This window comes from Lemur catta, chromosome 10, assembly GCF_020740605.2.
Source record: "Lemur catta isolate mLemCat1 chromosome 10, mLemCat1.pri, whole genome shotgun sequence".
Classification (NCBI taxonomy): domain Eukaryota; kingdom Metazoa; phylum Chordata; class Mammalia; order Primates; family Lemuridae; genus Lemur; species Lemur catta.
The window spans coordinates 18,904,343-18,925,220 of record NC_059137.1 but is presented as its reverse complement, the minus strand read 5'-3'; the positions used below and the strand labels follow the sequence as shown (position 1 = coordinate 18,925,220).

Here is a 20,878-nt window from a genome sequence, read left to right as displayed (position 1 = left end):
TTAAATGATCAGGTTAGACTAGATGGCCTCCAAGGATCCTTCTCAGCTCTGAAATTCTGCCCTATTTATTGGAAAAGCAGCCAAAAGGGCCATGATCCGAGTCTGAGAAGGGTTGAACAGCAGGCTTCTAAAGTTAGAGAAAAATACTCCTGATAATTCCATAAATTTCAGAGACTGGCTCAGGGCCAGGAGTATGGGAGGCTATAAATCCATAGCATGTTATAGTGTTTCAGGATGATGTCAGGCTCCAGTTATTTCACCTTTTAAGAGAAGCAATGAAACAGGACTGGGGCCCAGTGCTGTCACTCTGCAGAAAGGGGTGAGCTGGGAGTAGATGAGGCACAACAGACAGGACCGGCCAGCACATTAAGTCCACAATGCTATCGTCATTCCCGGAATGGTCTTGCCCCCTGGTACCTTAGTGTTGCAGCTGCCAGGAGAGGCAGAGAAGCACTGGCACTACTGTAGCTGCTTATGTGAGAGCTCACCAGAGATGCAAAGTCAGTTTTCCAAGATCACAAGGCCAGTGTGAAGCAGAACAAAGAGTGCAGGGATGTCAGGCTAACTGCAGCCCAGCCCCAGGCTGCCCCTCCCCATCCTGAGAGATGTTAACCACAAGCAATTCCTCCGCAGTAGCCCCAATCAAACCCAATTTATTAGAACCATATTTTTTTATCCTCTTTTTCTGCTGTTACGCCATGATCCCTGGAAAAAGCCTTGGGTGGGAAGGGGATTATGTTTCATATTATGATTGACAGAAAATAATTGAGAAAGATTTCCTGTCTCAATTTTTCTTCCTCCCTGCCCCTGCCTGCCCCTTCTCACCCGCACGTGCACAAGGACACCCACACACCCTCTCCTACATCTTTATCTCTGTGTTAGAAGGTTCTGAGCAATTCAGAATTGCTCAGAAATCTAGAAATTGCATCTCAGAAATCCAGTCTTGCCGTGACCCTTGCATAGAGACAGAGCCCTCCTTCGAGACCAGAGACCTATGCAATAGACTCCATGAGCCCCATGACTGAGCAGGCTCACCATTCCAGTGGTTCAATCTGAGATAAAACTGCCCCCATGCCTACGTCGGGCTTGCCAGTTCAAATCAACAGGGCCCTACCCCCTCACCTTTATTTTATAAGAAGCTGCTCTGCACTTAAATCCCTACTTGCAAGGTTCTCAGACCTGAATTCTAACCTTCCCTTAAACATGTTTGGATTTTAAAGTTGAAGCATCTCTCTGCTGTCCTGTATGCATCTTTCCAATGCCTACAATGAACACAGAAGAAATACCATCCAGTGATTCTGCTGAGTTCTCTTCCATTTATTAATAATATCTCCCCAGGCTAAGCAATGCTCTGTCTTCACGGACATGTGGTGTAGACTGTTGCTTCTCAAAGTAGAACACACAGACAAGTCATCTAAGACTCCTTTAAAACACAGATTATGATTCTGTGGGTCTGGGGTGGGGCCTGAGATTCTGCATTTCTACTAAGTTCCAAGGTGATGCTCGTGCTGTGTGTCCCCGAGTGGGTACCCAGCAGGTGAAGCACTTGATACCTGCCAGGTGCTATTCCAGGCCCTTCATGGGATTAGTTAGATCTCACAGTCTTCTTTAGGTGAGTCAGCATTCAGCAAATATTCAACACACATTTAATGAGATACTATATTTCAGGCCCCGTGACAGGCATTAACAGTAGAGCAGAGATTAAGAGCCCAGGCTTTGGAACCCAGGGATCTTGGGTTCAAATCCCAACTTTGCACTTACTCTTGATCATGGGCCAGTTACTTCACCTCTCTGTGAATCGGTTCCTCTCTCCCTGAATTTTGGGATGATTAAGTGAAACAATGCACACAAAATACTCAGCACAGGGCCTGAGGATACATAATAAATGCTCCAGAAACACTGGCTAGTATGATTGCTGTTACAATGGCGAGCACAGCATGGTAACACACTGGACTTTATGAGCCTTCATGCTCTTAGAGTATCAGGAATGCAAAAATGGGATTCAGAGTTGGTAACTGACTTGCTCAATGTCAGAGTCAGTGAAAGCAAAATGACAACCAGAACCAAGGTGTCTGAGTCTGAGGGCTTCATTTCGACAAGAGCATGTAGAATATTTGTGAACCAGAGAATGTCCTACTTTCTAAGGAAAAGGTTTCAACAGAAAGGTTTACCAGCCCCGAAATCAGAGTCTCTGAATTCTAATCATTGTTCTCCTTTTAAATGGTTTTAAATCACCTTGGGTAAGTCATTCACCTCATTAGACACTGATGTTTTCATCTGAAAAATGAAGGGATTGCACAAAATGGCTTTTGAGACTCCATCCTGCTCTGGTAAGTCATCATTCATGTCACAGGGTGTAACAGGTCTCAGAGCAGTGGAGTCATAGGGTGGAGAACCCTGCGGTTATTGTGGGCAGCATCTCTTTATCCTTGATTGATTTGGGGGATCTTGCACCAGGAAGCAGAGTGCACATCTTGCCTAATGCTCTGGTTTTCCCTTGCAGGTGGCATTGTCTTGAACCCATCTTTCTACGGCATTCCTGGGCACACCCACACCATGATCCATGAAATCGGGCACAGCCTGGGCCTCTATCACATCTTCCGAGGCATCTCCGAAATCCAGTCCTGCAGCGACCCCTGTATGGAGACAGAGCCCTCCTTCGAGACAGGAGACCTTTGCAATGACACCAACCCAGCCCCTAAACACAAGTTCTGCGGTGACCCAGGGCCAGGGAATGACACCTGTGGCTTTCATAGTTTCTTCAACACTCCTTACAACAACTTCATGAGCTATGCAGGTAGGGCCCTATGCTGTGCAGGGTGCCCAGGGATGGATGCCAGGCCTGGGCTCCAGTCCTGGCTTGGGGTAGCCTTGAACAAGCTACTTCACTTTTCCAAGAGTGAAGGATGTTTCCTCCCAAGCAACTGGAATGATATTCCTTTTGTTAACACATCAGGGGTTCAAGAAATATGTTGCATCTTAAAATTCTTCAGAAAGACTAGGAAAATGACCAGGACCCAAATCCAGGAAACTCAGGTGCAAGGCTTAGCTCTGCCATGTGGCCGCCTAATACCTTTGAGTCTTCTTTCTGGGTCTCACTTTTCTCAAGAAAATGGAATCTTTCGACTTGGTCTCCAAGATCCTTCCTAATTTTGCAGTTGTATTTTTTCTAAGCTAGCAGTTGTTGAACCTTTTTTATTTAACCTATGTCTCCTTTAGATAAACATAAAACTCTCACATACTACCGTACTGTTTTTTGCAAAAACAAAAAGAATGCTTTTAATTTTGCAAACACAAAATTATTACATGAGATCGGGTATGTTTTCTTCCCCTAACTGCGTATATCTTATCATAGCCCTTTTGTATACCATTAGTAACAGTGCTAAGGGCAGTCTGAGATATCCTGTGCTTCCATTAAGCACACGATGCATCAAGCCTACTTTGAGCCCTTTTAACACCTTTGGCAAATTAGAACAAGACAGCCCTTCCTCAGGGCTGTCACAGACCTCATCACTGGCCCCTGCAGCCAAGAGTTTTTGTATAAGGCATAATCCTCTAAATTGCACATGGAGCCCAGCATCGAATCCTGTAATGCTCAATTTGGTGTCTCTCTCCCTACTAGGACATGCAAATTCTGTCAAAGCAGAGAAAGCATCTAATAATCAGCTAGCACAAGGGCCAGGGCTTAATAAATGTTTGTTAGGAAAGAAGGAAGAAGGGAAATGAGGGGCAGAGGCAGGGAGGAAGGAAAATGCATAAGTTTCTTATAACAGGTATATAAAATTGATTCTTATCAATAACAATATTTTTACCGATGTAGCAATTTATTATCCACAAAGGACTTTAATATGCTCCATCTTGTTTAATTCTCACAACAAAACTACGGGGTAGGAGATATCCCCATTTTACAGATGACAATACTGAGACTCACTGAAGTCATTCGTCCCAGGTCACACATCTGACTCCAAGTTTCTTTCCTCTTCTATTCTTGTGACGCTCTTCAAAAGAGACCTAGCTGATGGCCGAGTGGGAGAATTGAGCAACCTGGGTGATTTCTATGCTCTGTTCCACAGAGACGCCTCAGGGGGCTGCCCGATGTGAGTGCAGCTGTAGGCACCCCCCAACCCGCCCTCGGTTCCTGTTCAAACCAAGGAAACCCACTTTCAGACTGTTTTACATTCCTGTTACATTTTGCCCCATTGTATGTGAAGAGGGGATTTTGCTGCTGGAACCCAAAGGAGTCTATGCCCCCGAATGGCTCTCTCTGCTCTCCTATGTGGGCTGATGACTTCTGGGGGCCCCTCCAGAATCAGGTTCATACAGCCCAAATCTGAGGTCTCTTAAAATGTCAATAACCCACCTCTGGTACCATAAAGAGTCTTTAGGTTTGGGTCTCTTTAAAAAGAAAAAATAGGCCAGGGTGCTGGGTATTTCCTCAAAAGCAGATTCCCACTGAGCTCCCCTTCCCAGCGGAGCTAACACCCCACATCCGGCGCGCTGCCCCCACAAACAGCGTGCTTACGCTCCATTTCTGCAGCACCTTTCCCTGGCCAGCTCCAAGCGCATGGAAAATAAACAGTAACATAAGTTTGGAAGTTTGCCGGCCTCTTAGGGGCCTAGGAGCTGCCACTAGCTACTAGACCCCCATAAACTAAATCTTTTTTTTTTTTTCTGTTCCCCTTTGTACAGATCTAAAGGGTGATTGATTTACTGTTGTTTTTTTAAAGGAACCCCTCAGCTCAGTGACCCATTAACAGCAGAACTAATTCACTGAGCTACGATAACAAACTTACACCCGCAAAAGCATATTCAAGGCGACCACGAGCTTTGAAATGTTTGTTTTCCTTAGGATTTCTGATAGATGAGGTGACAAAAGCAGCTGGATGAAATTCAGAATGCAGAAAGGGATTGGGTTCTCAGGGCCGGGGAGAGCGACGCGCCCTCCGTCAAGACGAGAGGGTGGCGACACTGCGGGGTCAACTTCTTCCAGTTGCTATTCCTTCCTGGGTGCTTGGTCCTCCGGCCTGGCCACCAGTAGGGTGAAGGGTCTCAGTGCAGCACTGTCTGAACAGAACTTTCTGCAGAGATGGGCATGGAGTGCGTCTGTGCCGTCCAGTATGGCAGCCACCAGCCGTACATGGCTCTTGAGCACTTGAAATACAAGTACAGCTGAGGACCTGAATTATCAATCTTAAATGATTTTACTTAATTTAAATTGAAATAGCCACATGTGGCTGGTGCCTTCCCTGTTGGTCACCTTAGGCCTACAGTCATTCTTGAGCACCTATGGTATGCCAAACCCTGTGTGGAACTCTTCCTAGGCGTGTCTCACTGAATCCTCAAAAGAACCCAAGGAGGCAAATTGCCACTATTATCACACAGGTATTACAGATCCAGAAAGTGTGATTCAGGTAGCTTAAGTGACTTGTCCAGGGTCACAAAGGGGAAACTTAAACCCAAGTCTCTCTGATGGCAGAGTGTGTGTTATTAACCAGTAATTACCTGCCTCACTTTCTGATCTTGGGGAAGGTTGAGAGGGTCCCGAGTGCTCGGATCAAGCAGGCCCCAGGCAGGTGACGGGGCAGGCCTCATTCAGCAGATGGACAGAGCGCAGGGAGGCTGTTTATGTTAAGTTCTTGGATAAGCTCTCAGCAGACAGAAGAGCAGCAACCCTGACTCCACGTCCTGGAAATAATAGGTCTCAGGGGTTCCTGGAAGGGGGCCCTCCCATCCTCAAAGTGTAGGAAAACGGGCTCTTTCCAGCCCACAGAAGCAAGTTCCTTGCTACCATCTTTCTGCATGTCAGGGCCTCTCGGTACGCACACGGGCTTTGACCCAGCAATCCCACCTCTAAGGACTATTTCCAAAGCAAATAAATCAATTGATGTGTTTAAAGATTTAGACATAAGAATGCTCTCAACAATAGTCCATCTCCAAATACTTATTAGGCACTTACTATGTGTCAGGCATAGAAGAAAAATATGTGTGAAAAATTAGTAACCATGGAAAAATTAGAGCCCAAAGTGAATGGATTGCTGAAGTAAATTGCAAGACATCCATGTAATAGAATGTTACGTGGCTGCTAAAGGTGACACAGATGACGGTTGGGGGACATGAAGAGAAGCTGAGTCCTAGAGTGCATGGAGTGAGGGGACCGAATTTGAATCCTCTTTGTCCCCACCTTTGACAAGCCACTTCTCCTCTCTGAGCCTTAGTGACTTCATCAGTACCATGGAGGACAAGCGTACTTACCTTGTGTGATAGCAGATGTAATTGTACAAGGAAAGGACTTAGAACTGCCTTTGGTACCATAATTAGTACTCAGTAAACAACAATTAGTAGGATTATTTGTTAGCTCTTTAATGTGAAAAAAGTCACAGACCTTTATATATGTATGTGGTGATGAGAATTACAAAAATTCACTGTAGATGTTCACATCCATGTACACATACATACCTGTGTATATACATGTATATTAGACATTAACTGTATTATCTATAGGGAATGAGTTTAGGATTATGTTTATTTCTTTGTAACATGTTTTGGCATATTCCAGATATTCTGCAGTGAGTGTCTGTAACTCTCATAATCATTTACTATGATGACCATTATTATCATTATCATTATTTTAAAAAAAACAATAAAAAGGGACTTTTACAAAAGGCAACTTAATTATCCATGCACTAGACAGAGGTTGGCTTGTTAAATGCTTTCATCAGCTTTATGAGTCAGGTGACATCGCTATTCCTCATTTTACAGGGGTGAAAATGAGGCTGTCAGGGGTCAGCATGTTGCCTAAGGTCCTACCCGGAGCGGTGGCCCTGAGTCCATGCCCTGAACCTCCGTGCAGTGGGGCCTTCAGACGGAAGCTGCAGATGAAAATTTGTTCTTGAGAACAAGGTCTAGTTAGCAAGCCCAGGGCACTGTATCAACAGCACAGGGGGATTGACCAGGCTCCCCAAGTGCTGAAGTCCCCAAAGTTCTTTTTGCTTAGAGACAAGATGGGGACAGAAGAACAAGATACCGAGAGGGGGAGGTGTACAGGAAGCCAAGTGGGGCTGACCCTAGACATTAGCTACCTGAGACAGAGCTTTTGTGATAAATGAAAACCCTTTGGTACCTCACCCAAGCTTCTGACAGCAGCTAAGTATCTAAGTAATGTACGCTGAGACCGATATTTTCCAACTTCCACTTTAAAGTTCAAATACATTCCTATTCCCCCACTAGGTTCTATCGCTTATCCATTTTTTAAGCTTTTTTAATTGAAAAATATGGAAATAGTTCATTTTTAAGTTACAAAAGGAAAATATGGGGGGAGTGGAAGGTTATAGAGGGAAAAAAAACTACTATTTTTCACTCACATTCACCTTAATAAGTGCTTTATGTGCCCCAGCTCATTGAATCTTCACAACTCCAAGGACTGGAATTTATTTAGATGTCCCTGATTTATACCTGAGGGAACTGAGTCTTAAAGTTATTTCATTTTTTGATCATGCCTGATTAGGATTCTATTCTATGTCTGTGCCTTAAAGTACACAGCCATTTCTCTATTAATGGACAGATCTGTTATTTCTAATATTTGTCCTGTTACAAATGATGCTTCCAGAAACATCCTTGTACATGTATTTTCCCCACGTTTGTCCAAAAGCATATATCTTTTGCATTTATAAGTTTGTTATTGCTAGATCAAAGAGAATGCCTATTTTACAACCTGGTTTTTTTCCCTGCTCCTAGTTTTCCAACACTCACACATATACAAGCACACGAAAGCCTGCACACACACACATCACACACATACTATTCCCAGTGATGAAGCAGTGAGCATTTATTAGCATTTGTCATGGAGCAGACTTTGTTAGTACTCCACACCCCTTCCCTTCGGCTGTGTTTTGAGATGTGCCTTCTTGTTATCTTCATTGTCTCCATTTCACAGATGGGAAAACTGAGGCCCTGGGGGCATGAAATCACTTGCTTGTTTGACTCCAGATTCCTCATACACTAATCTAACCATATAGCCATACTTCTTTCCTTAGCCGTCACGCCCTTCTCCTACCTACCTATTCATCAGCTTTTCTGAGGCTTTCAGGATAAAATGCAAAGTTTATACATAGCGATGTAGAAAAAATTGTCCAATGATCTGGCCCTTCTCAGACTGATGTGTTTGTACTCCAGGCACTAGGGAGCCATAGAATGTTTGGTATTCAGGCGTTACATGGTGGCATCTGGGTTTGAGAGAGATTTACTCAATTAGTCACTTATACAGTGCTTGCTAAGGGACATCAGGCTCTTCTGCTTCCTCCAGATGTGTTAAAGACTTCCCTAGGGTGCTGGAAAGGAGATTGACAAAAATTACAAGAGGATCCAAGGCAGCTTCTGTGTATAACTTCCCTCACACCCCGTCCCTTCCCTAAGCTGGATTCTCAAGGTCACGTCCAACTGGCCCAGCACCTGCCCAAACTTATTTTCTGTTTGTTTGATAAGGAGAAGCGAGTGTATGCTGCAGGATTCTCAGTAGCCGGTTTATTTTAAGATCTGGCGAGTCCCATGCTCCTCTGTCTGGGGCCCAGCTGTGGAAACCCCGACCAGGCAGACACCTCTGGGAAGTGGTATTTTTGGAAACCAAGCCAAAACAGTGCCTCGCCTTGCCCCTGGGGCAGCTGAATAAAACTGCTGGAGGAAGGTATGGGAGGCAAGTTTCCTCCCTGGGAGCCAGATCTTGGGTCACCCCCTTCAGTCCACAGCCCGAAAAAGAAAGACTACGATTGAGGGCCATGAGACCCAAAGACACCTGAGAGATTGTGTTCCAAGCCCCCTCAGACTCAGGCTCAACTACCACTTATCAACCACCTACCGGATATTATATCCAGACAAGCTCTCATGTAAGCTCAGAAAGAGATTCTCACACCGAGAACGGCCCTGGAGTCAGGACTGCCTGGGTTTCAATCCCAGATGTATCCCTAGCTCCATGATTTTGGAAAAGTTCCTTGCTTCCTCTCAGGCTCAGTTTCCTCCTCTGTAAGATGGAGACAATCATAGTATGTACTCCAGAAACAGTGGGGAGGGCAAGGTCAAATGCGTCTAAAGCACAGCTGGCTCATACTAAGCATGTAATAAACATCCCAGTGATGATACTGTGTGGGAGATAGATATCATTGCTCATATTTCCAGCATGCACAAAGCCTGCGACCTCCCTAGTTCTGCCCTTCTCTCCGGCCTGTGCGCTCTATGGTCACGCAGCTCCCTCTCCTGCAGTCCCTCAACTGTCTGTCCCAGTCTCACCCGTACAATCTGGCTGACTCACCATCTCCTTCTTCAGAAGCCTTTCTGGTCCCTCCCCACCCCTTCTCCAACATGTGTCTCCCTCCCTTTATTGGGGGTTGACATCACAGACTTTAGCAGCCTTTTAACAACCTTGACTCATACGATAAACTGCCCTTGACTCCGTAACTAGACCAGTAGGTCTTCAAGGGCAGGAACTTTTGAAGTTTCATCTGTCCACGCCCCTTGGCACAGAGCAGTGTCGTGGACGCTCAGGTTTGTCTGAAGTGCAATACGGCTGCATCAGTGCGTCGCGGAACTATCGGATGAGTGGATGAATGAATGTGACGGAATGAGTTGGAACTAGTGAGGACATAAACGAATGAGTGAATGTGTGTAGAAACAAGTGAATGAATGATAGATACTGAGCGAGGGGAGAGGAAGGGAAGGAGCAGGGAATTGTTGACTTAGTGGCCAGTGGATTTGGGGCCCATGCGAAGCAGCTTGTCTTGCCCGTGTCCTCTGCCATGACCTCCGGGCTGCTCTCTCCTCGGTCCCAGGCATACTTTTTTCAGTGCCATTCCCTCCCCTTCCTCCTGTTTCCTCTCACCTGTCTCCAGAAGTGATGACTACACTAATTTGTTCACAGACCATTAACTCTTGAGCACTGGAAGAGGCCAGCCCTGAGTTGGCAAGGGAGGACCGGGGTGCTGGCTCTCCGGCCGCCAGGAGACGTCATAAGTCTCTCGCCCATGCGGCTCGGTGATTCTCTCTCCCTCTGCCTGCTTGCAGATGACGACTGTACGGACTCCTTCACGCCCAATCAAGTCGCCAGAATGCACTGCTACCTGGACCTGGTGTACCAGAGCTGGCAGCCCTCCAGGAAGCCGGCGCCTGTCGCGCTCGCCCCCCAGGTCGTGGGCCACACGACAGACTCCGTGACGCTGGAATGGTTTCCACCCATCGATGGCCACTTCTTTGAAAGGTGAGTGCGTCCTGGGAAGTGTTGATCCCTCTCTCTCTCTCCTGCCAAGAAGAGGGAAACTTGGAAGGGAAGCAGCCTTGGAGAGGGATTTTGCTGTGTTTCTTGTTCTTGTTCTTGTTCTTGTTCAAAGGGTACCCCGACCACCTGGCACAGCGACTTGTCCATAAAGGCACGTTGTAAATTTTGGGTCAGGGACTAAATGAATGATTGCTAATAGAAATGAATAAGTAATAATACATATTTTTAAGTGAATGGATGTTTATATTCACTTTTGTTATTAGAGACTTGGAAACTTCTATTGCTAGAAACCTCCTCTGGGATGAAGGTACTGGTTTTGTCTTCATGAACTCAGGAGTTGACATTGCCTCTGGTTAATGGACAAAAGCTTTCATATTATATATAATTCATATTATATATGAAGCTATATATGTGTGTATTACATATGTATGTATATGTGCACACATTCATATGATTACATATACATGTATACAATATATAATCACAAACTTTGTGCCAAATATTTCTTTGTAGAAATAAAGGTAGAATTTTTAGAAGGCCAGGGAATGATAAACTAAGGCATAAGATGCCTCTGGTCTGCTCCCCTGTCTGTCGCTAATTAACTATATGACACTGGGCAAATCACTTTTCCTCTCTGAGTCTTATCCTTCTCCCCTGAACGCCGAGTTTAATGACGCCACAGTGGCCTGAAGGTGGAGACCTGAATCACATGGTCCCTTGTGGTGCCTTCCAGCATGGAGACTCCTTGAGGAGCTCAGGCTTTAAGGGAACCAGATTTCAAAAGGTCATGAAACCACATCAAGATGTTTACATCTATTCTGGAACTTTGCCATGATTCAGGGAAAATTAGTATATTGCCTCCAGCCCCCAATCCTTAGGGATGTTTTATTCAGTAATGGTAATATGACATTAAAAATGGTGAAAATAACTGTGCTAAACATTAATTAGCATTGCTCCATTGTGGTTACTGCTGTTTATTAAGTGCTTACTAATGAAAGGTTCTGTACTAAATGCTTTATATATAGTCTCATTTAATCTTTCCAGTAACCTTGTAAAAAAGGGGACCATCTTCCTCATTTGCCAGATAGGGGGAGAGCTGGGGCTGGAAGGGGCTGAGAGAGTTGACCCAAGAGTCCCTAGAAAGTGGTGGGGGCTGGGCTCCAGCTCCCAGTTTTCAATGTCACCTCTCAGACTCCCAAGTGCTTTCAGAGTTGTTTCAAAACCACAAAAGGTGACAAGGAGTTCTCATTCACAAATGTATGTATCTGTGTCTGTGTGTGTATAAAAACGTGTTAGGCTAAGGACCTAAATAGACACTTCTCCAAAGAAGATGCAAAATGGCCCACAGATACATGAAAAAAATGCTTAACATCACTAATCATCAGGGAAATGCCAGTTAAAACCACAATGAGATATCACCCAACCCCTGTCAGAATGCCTATTACCAAAAATACAAAAGATAAATGTCGCTAAGGGTGTGGAGAAAAGGGAACCTTCGTGCACTGTTGCTGGGAATGTAAATTAATAGAGCCATGATGGAGAACAATATGGACGTGTCTCAGAAAACTAAAAATAGAATTACCATACAGTCCAGCCATCCCACTGCTGGGTATATATCTGAAGACACTGAAATTAGTATGCCAAAGGGGGATCTACACTCCCATCTCCACTGCAGCATTATTCACAATAGCTGAGATGTGGAAGCAACCTAGACACCCATCATCAGACGGATGGATAAAGAAAATGTGGTATACAGATGGCCTCCATCGTATGATTGTTTGACTTATGACTTTTTGACTTCACAAGGGTGAGAAAGCAATTCAGTATAGCTTTCAGTATATGTTTGACTTTCAATATTTTCCTCTTACAATGGGTTTATTGGAACATAACTCCATCATACGTCAAGGAGCATCTGTATATAAACAATGGAATACTATTCAGCCTTTAAAAGGGGGAAATCCTGTCATTTTTGACAACATAGATGAACCTGGAAGACATTATGTTAAGTGAAATAAGCCAGGCACAGAAAGACAAATACCTCATGATCTCACTTACTTGTGGAATCTAAGCAAGTTGAACTCATGGAACTAGACAGTACAATGATAACTACCAGAGGCTGGGGGGGGGGGGTGGATGGGGAAAGGGAAGATGTTGATCAAAGGGTATAAATTTCAGTTAGACAGGTGGAATAAGCTGTAGTGATCTATTGCATAGAATGGTGACTATGATAAATAATAATGCATTGTATATTTCAAAGCTGCTAAAAGAGTAGGTTTTAAATGTTTTCACCACAAAAAAATAAGCACGAGAGATGATGAATCTGGTAATTAGCCTGATCTAATCATCACACTTTGTAAACATATATCAAAACCTCACCTTGTACCCCATAAATATATATACAATTATTATATGTCAATTAAAAATAAAATATTTTTTAAACAATATTAGATCATGGTACCACATAAAATTCAGGCTCTAATTTTTCACCACATTACCAGCAGTCCCTGAATCTAGAACCTTCCTTTGGCAGCCAGACAAATGTGATTACCAGGGAAGGAAATGTACTCCCTCGGCTCTCGTCGAAACTCCCTTTCCCTGCCCCAGCTGCCCTCCCTGGGAGCTCAGAGCTGGGTTTGGGAAACCTCATGTGACACTTCAGAGCAGGCTTTCCAGCAGCCCATAGATTTATTTATTTTTTCTGTGGTGCTGAGAAGTATCAGACTTTTGGTCAAGCCTTTGGCCTCAATTCCACTTAAAAATGGAAGTTTTGTAAATGAAGCTTCCTGTGTATGTATTCAATTTGTACTTCATAAAGCAGTTATTGTCCATTAAATAAATAACATCTGATTGTTGGAAACCTATTGGAGGGTTAATTGTTGTGTAATGAGATATGTCTCTGTTACAGAGTGCCCTCAGCTTCAATCAATATGTTTTTAATAACCTATAGTCAGTTGGTTCTTGAGGCTCATACAATAGCTATTCTGTTCCGTCTACAATTTCATAACGTAGTTATCATATGTTAAATTAAAACTGACATTTTCGAAACATATCTAATTAGGGTTAACAGCTATGTACACCATACTCTATGGCTAAAGGAAGTCGGTCCACAAGTTTAATAAATTATGTAAAGAAATGGAACTACGTTTTATGTATATCACTCTCCCACACACATGGAGTTTATACTCAAGAAAATTGGCTTAGTACAAAGTGTACAAGCTTTGGTGTCAGGTCATCCATTTTCGATTCTCAGCTTCATCATTCCCAGTCGATGGGAGTTTCGACAAGCCATCTCGCCTCTCCCCGGTCTTCTGAGTCTTCTTCCATAAAAAGGTGCTAATCATGCCCACATCGCCTTGCTTTTGTGAAGAAGTCAACAAGATGGCATCTGTGATATGCCAAGCACATGCGCTCTATGTTCAAGCAGTATCATTAGCTCCCATCTTGTGCAATGCTTTCCAGAGCTGTTTAGCTACTTGAAAATTCCCTTTCCCTGCAAAGCCTCTGTTGTTTTCCACTACATCCATCAATGCCAACCACTCGCCCCTGGCCATCCTCGTGTCCTCCTGCTGTTCTCACATCTGTGGTCTAAGAGAATACAAGGGTTTCCCTTAAAAAAACATATTCAGGTCCTCCCACAGCCTGTGTCCTCACACTTGGGCAACTGAATAAATAATTCAAGGCCACCCCTGGTTTCTCTAACTCCTTTATTTTTATCTGTCTTGAAAACATGTGTTGACTGGATGGTTTCAGTTGTCTGAACAATTGGCTGTGGTATATTGGAAAGAGTACCGGACTGGGAACCGAGAGACCTGGGTCTGAAGTCTTTGTGACCTCACCCATTCCCCCTGCCTCTTTGGCTTCAACTCTCTAATCTGCCAGCCAAAGAGGTTCTAACCTTTCTCAACCAAGGTTTCTCTTCCAAGTTTCAGAACACAGAAAATGATTTGAGTAACTATTTTCTCAGTTCTCCCAAAGGTGGTACAGAACTATTTAACACCATTCTAATTGCATAGGAGAAAAGTTTAATTCATTCTATACAGTGGATACTTTAGAGAAGCCTTGTCCGGTGGGACTTTCTGCAATAACAGAAATGTTGTCTGTGTGCACTGTGTAAAATGATACCCATTAACCAGTTGTGGCTATTGAGTACTTACAATTTGGCTAGTGTGACTGAGGAACAAAATTTAAACATTTGTTTAATTTTAATTAGTTTAAATTTATATAGCTACCTGGGGCTAGTAGCTACCATAGTGGATGATGCATACTTAGAGCTTTAAGCTTTGACTCTTACGGAACCCAAGTTATCTCTCCCAGCATTGGCATGCTGCATGTCTGTTATTTCAGTGTGTATCTGTGCACATGCGTGTGTGTGTGTGTGTTGTGTGTATTTATAAGTACCCGTGAAAATCAAATAAATGCCAGAGGCAGGAAACACATATCATAGACTGCCTGGCTGTGTAGGACACCACACATTTGCTGTCAGTGGGATGATGATTTGCTTATTCATCAAACCATTTATTGGGAACCTGGCATGTATCAGAACTCAGTGAAGCTCTGGTGGCTTTATATGTGTCACCCGAAACAAAACATCTAAAGGAAACAGAGAAATAGAAAGAAAGATCCACTGGTCATTAAGGTCAGTGTGGTTCCTGAATCCATCCCAGGAGATCTGTAATCTAATTGTCATCATAAAGCCATCATGTGACTCAGAGCTGCCGTGCGTGGACTGTGGTCACAGTAACAGAACTCTGCCGTCATTAGTAGTGCTGAGGGAGTCTCTCTCTCCACCTCTGATTTCCTGCCTACAAGTATATTTGTATAATAATTATTATTGCTAGTTCAAGAGTAACTTATCTGTATTTAAAATATGTAGAGAATTTAGAAAATCAGGAAGAGTAAAAAGCGGGGGTGAAATCAATCATCCTATGTTCTACCACCCAGAAATTACTGCTAATAATATTTTGTCCCATAAGGTTATTTGAACAACATATTGCTGTAGACTAAGCTTTGAATATGACTTTTGCACTTAATATTATAACTTTCACATTTTCCATGAAATTGCATAACCTTTATACATATTTTTGTAATAACCGTTTGCTAGTCCATTAAACAGGTTAACCATGGGCTATTTAATGGTTCTCCTATCACTGAATATTAGGGTGCTTACAAAATTTCTACCTACGTGTGGCTTCACATTTACAATGCTAAGGCTGAGAAAGCAAAATCTGCGATTTGAAAGTCTGAACGAGGTTAGTCGTGAGTGTTAGCACTGTGTCTGAGTGGCTGGTATTCATTCATCCATCCACCCATCCGTCCATCCATTCAGCTACATGTGCTGACCAACTCTATGAAGTAAGTTATGTGTTGGACCCTGAGAGAGAAAGAGAATCATAGGACATAAACCTTGTCCTCAAGGACCTCACGGTCTATTGAGAGAAACTCACTTGGATACAAAAGAGTCTTCACAGAAGAAGTGATGGTCAAGGTGAACCTTGAATTGATGAGAAACAGCAGGTGGAAACAGTAGGGGAGGAAGGGACTGTGGGTAGCAGGACACAGCATGGTAGAGCTTGCAGTGGAGAGAAACAAGGCTGCTAGAGTGATGGGGAAGCGTTTGCAAGAAGATCCAATGCCATGTCACAGGGCATTAGGGGCTAGAGTCTGCAAAAGAGAGCAGGGACATGACCTGTTCAGGTTGGGGCTTGGGGATGATCTGTCCATGTGATCCCAGAGGCATCAACAGCGTCCCTGTGAAGAGAGAGCCCTAAGGCTGAGTATCCGGCTTCTCCATTGTGTCCTTTCAAGTAACCAAAGCATAGGGATTCCTCTAGCAATGATGAAAGAGGTGTCAGCAGGGCCATTGCATTTTTGGAAATAATGGGTTGGCTGGGATATTTCTTGACATCTTCCAAAGATTCGCTTTCCAGTCCCTCTGCAGAGATCGATCAGACTTGCAGTGTTTGGTTCGCAATAATATAGGAGAAGAGGACTCATCTCTCTCGCTTCCCCACAACTGCCTCCTAAACAGATGCCAAATCTGGAGAACAAGTAGGATCCCAGAGGCTATTATGGCCAAAGGAAGATTGAATCCAGATACACAAGGCACAAGTCAGTAGGGGAAGCCACCGTAATATTCCACTTCTGGGGCTGGTCCCATTGAGGGATTGGCTCGTCCCTTGGAAAGCTGCTAAAATGAATTAGATGGCATGGGAAGGAAACTGCTTTTGACTGTTAAATCGAGAAGTGACTCACCCATCCCTGGAATGTCAGGGCTGGAAGGTTCTTTAGGCATCATTTAATCCAGCTCACTCATATTCAGATGAAGGAACCATGCCTTCTTCATATTGAGTGCCTGAGACACAGGATGGTGTCTGGCACACAGTGGGGACCTGATAAATATTGTTAAAGAAATAAATTTTAGGAAGAAAATGGGGCAAAAGATGTTCTCATAACCCCACAGCAAATTCTCAGTGGAGCTTTGCATTCCTGATGAAACTAAAATCATTGCAGGTAGTGAGTGTTTAGCCTGCCGATTCTGTGTTGCTACAAGTCAGAGGAGTGTATGCACCATTGGAACAGAAGCCACTTAGGCTCAAACAAGGTCCTTGTTGAGAACCAAGGAGAAATTTCACTTACTGTCATTTTCTGGAAGCCTTGGCATGTGTAGGGAAAAAGGGGGTAACATGGACCTGCTGTGTCCTCTGCCCTGTTGCCTTTGGCCTAGTCCCATCAGTCGCTCATTCAACTGTTCCTAAGTCGGTGCATTTCTCCTCTTTCCTTGGCCTCCTAGAGAATTGGGATCAGCATGTGACCTCTGTCTGGAAGGGAGAATCCTGGTGCAGTATGCGTTCAATGCCTCTTCCCCGATGCCCTGCGGCCCCTCAGGACACTGGAGCCCTCGCGAAGCAGAAGGTAAGCTAGCCTGCAGGGAGCTCATGGCAGGCGGAGTGTGCAAAGGTCATCTTTTTCTCTGTATGTGGAGTTTTATGATTTTCAATGGTCTTTCCCACAAACCATCTCGCTTGATACTAAGGTCATCCTGCAAGGCCAGCATGCATGCATTCATTTATTTGGCAAATATTTTTTGAGCACCTGCACCGCCCTAGGTATGTTATTCCCATGTTACATTTGAGGAAACGGAGACACTAAGATATTAAAGAAGTGCCCAGGGCCACAAACCTGATAAAAACATGGTGTTTAGGGGTACAAAAAATCACATTAGAGTCAATACATGCATTTGGGGGCTTCAAGGCACCATTAGACTTTGATTCTTCTTCAGTTATTTCTGGACAGTTATTTCTGTTATTTCTTCTTCTTCAGTTATTTCTACGCAGGACATTCTCACATGTGTTGCAGCTATTGGGGAATTCACTTACCTGCAAGACACTTGAGGGAAGCATGTCACGATTGCCACTGTTGTGGGCTCCACCCATGATCAGACCATTCCCTGCTTGCAGAATGTCTCCCAGGCCTTCCGGGGGGACAGTGATGTCTGTGCTTTCGTATGACATCATTTTCTATAGAAAGCAGCCACTCTGTTTTGTACAGAAATTAAGAGAACACCGTTTGCCAAATGCTTGTTGTTGCACCTTGTCACTTGGCTGGCAGAGACCCCACACTTTCCTCTTAGTCTTCTGTCCCCACTCCCGGGCCCACAGAGACTTACACGTAGACCCTTCCCCCCACCCCCAGTGGCTTGTGCTCCGTGCAGGTCAGCTCGTGCTGGCAGTCACTGGGCGGGACACTATTACACCAGCGCATCAGAGGGAGCGGAATCAGTCTCCTCACGGAGCGTCGGTGAGAACTCCTCCGCTATCCTCTGTATTTTTAGAAAGAGGGTTGAAAAGAAAAAGCCAGAGATAGAATAAAGCAAGGGAGAGAGATCAGAGAGGAAAGTGGAGTTGAAAAACGAAATGGCACTGTACTTTATTTTTTAAAGCAGCTTAAAATAAAAATGAGAGTCAAACTCGGGAACTCTAAACAAATCCATCCGGAATGTAATGCAAGTGGGATGCCTGGGAGAAGCCCTCGGTTCAGCCTCACAGAGTCACAGGCTGTCAGACTTGGAAGGGACGCCCAGGGTCACCCAGCCCCAGTCCCCACCCAGCACAGGAATCCCCTCTCTATGCTGCCTCCCTGAGGTTCCCTGACACCCCATTTTAGCTCCACTGTTTAAAGAAAGTTCTTGAAATCTGCAATCATAATTTTTCCACCCAAACTGGACCCACTTTGGGTTCTCACCGAGAAGATGTCTCTGTGCCACCTGACAGCACTTTGCATATTTGTGTAGAGTGAGACCATCCCACCTGTGACCACCATAGGCACTGCATGCTGGGCACTGTCCCGGGTGCATAGCAGGGCAGCGCTGGCCGTCCGCTAGGGGAGTCTGTTATGCAAACAGGCAATTCCCAGTCATTGTGAACAGGCCTGTGCTAACGCCAGAACAGTGTGCTGGGTACCAGTAAGAAGGAACCTCACCCAGAATTGGAGACTCAGTGTTCCCACGAAATGTCACAACACTGTTAGAAAGGTGCACTGAGAATGTGACATAAGTTTGGTATGTTCAGAGTGGCCGTTTTCTAAGTGTAGTTAAGAGGCTTGTGAGCTCCTGGACACTTTTCCAGGGTGTCCACAAAGTCAGAAGCATTTTCATGCTATGACATCCTTCGCTTTTTCACTCTCATTCTCTCCTGAGAGTACGGTCCAGTTTTCCAGTAGACACATGACAGGTGATGTTATTCATGCTCTGATAGCTAATGGAACGCACACTTGTGTATTTGTGAGTTTTAAAATTTCTTAGTTTTAATTTACAGTGTGGTAACTATGAATAGATACAACCTATATGAGCAGAAGCCCTTCAGTACTGCTTTAAGAGTTTAAATGGGTTTAGAGCATGAAGAGCAAGGTGGAAGCAGGAGAGGTTGGGTGGGTGAGATGGGTCATGACCAGGTGAGTATGGATTTCGATTCACACTGAGGGCAGTGAGGAGCCACCGTGTGCCTTGGGAGGGGTGTGGTATATGGTAAGATGAATATGTTATAAAGAAGGCCCGGGCTGCACCGTGGAGAAGAGACTGGGGGAGCCGGGTGCTGGGGGAAAGGGAGCAGCTAGGTAGCTGTTGCCGGAATCCAGGTGAGGGATGCTGGTGGCCTGGGTGAGGTCGGTGGCAGTGAGAATGGAGAGAAGTCAATGGGGTTGAGAGATATTTGGAAGGCAGCATCAGCATGACTCTCCCCTGAGACATCTCTGGCTAAGATCATCTTGGTATGTTCTATCACTCGTTTGGATGAAATCATTTCCAGACTTCTCCCCACACCTTCATCCAGCCCAACTATCAGCTGGTGAAGTTTGTTCCTAGATTGTGTCTCTGACCTTCCGAAGGCGTGATGTGCAGAACAGAGTTCAACTAGCCCCTGGTTCCCTGAGCTGACTCAGGCCTCCAAGGAAACCCAGCCGCCCCGGGTTTTCCCCCTATGTAAATTTCGTACACGCAGGCCAGGAAAAGATACTGTTCTTTTTTTAGAGCATCCTATTTCAGGCTTTGTGATCCATTTGGCCCAGACCCTTTTAATATCCTTGAAGAAATAAACGTTTCCATGAGCCAAACTCTGCAATTTATTTCTCAACTCATTTTCATCCTATTTATCTTTCCGTGTTTAAGTTATTGGACTTCTCAAACTAACATAAAACTCCCAAATTCATGAGCGATGCCAGACATATCTGTGGGGTTGGGGAAAGAGCCCAGGGGGAGAATGAGGACACTTGACCTTGGTCTCGGCCCTGCCGTCGGCGTACTCTGTGCCCTCCAGTGAGTCACGTAGCTTCTCTGATGATGGCATCTTATCCACAGAATGAGCAGTTGAACTGTAATGTCCTTTCCAGCTCTAACTTCTTTTTTTTAACCCCATATTAACAAGGTATTTAACACATATCTTTGGGACATCTACTACATTCCATTAGCTTCATTTTAATGAGGGTAAATACGGTCATAGATCTTCTTGCCTTTGTTCACAGAAAGCGGTTTCACTACTATCTCTTGAGTAAAAACCGTATTTCATAGATGAATATTTCTTGAGGCATTTAATACCATGTTACATTTGTAGCCCAGGAATTAGATAGCTTGATCTGACCAATGCAAATCCCAGTTAAGATCACTTATGTAAGCATATAATATATTCCAAGTGTTGAGTTTTCCATGAGAGATTAGCACATGGGCACTAGCTGTTTTCAGTTTTTGCTTATTTGTGTCAGTGTTTTCTCCATTTTTCTACCCAGAATATTTCAGGTGTGCTTAGCTAGTCATCTGGAAAAAAGCTTGGCACCAACTTTTTACGACTATGTTCGTGTCAACAGCTGCAGTGTATATATACATAGATATATAATGGGTGTCTGTATAGAGCTTCATAAATGTAAATTTAGATCAGCATGAGTATGTATGAATACATTTCTGTACTCATAGATGGCCTTATTTCTAGTAGACAGCTTTTATAAACATGTAACTCTTCATTTCATCACCATATATACAAAAGGATATGTATTAATAATGAAGTAACGGGACCTTTGCACTTCTCTTTCTTTAATTCTCTGTTTTTTCCTTTCTTCCCTTCCTTCCATCCC

At 44.2% G+C, this 20,878-nt stretch overlaps 1 protein-coding gene across 1 annotated transcript in view; it reads left to right on the top strand.

The window, feature by feature from the left end:
• PAPPA (pappalysin 1) overlaps positions 1 to 20,878 on the top strand; it is a 236,897-nt gene that overhangs the window by 57,033 nt on the left and 158,986 nt on the right. Inside the window, exons 4-6 of the mRNA XM_045563088.1 lie at positions 2,504 to 2,797; positions 10,051 to 10,243; positions 17,052 to 17,173. Of these exons, the coding sequence (XP_045419044.1) occupies positions 2,504 to 2,797; positions 10,051 to 10,243; positions 17,052 to 17,173 (609 nt within the window). The remainder of the gene's footprint in view (positions 1 to 2,503; positions 2,798 to 10,050; positions 10,244 to 17,051; positions 17,174 to 20,878) is intronic.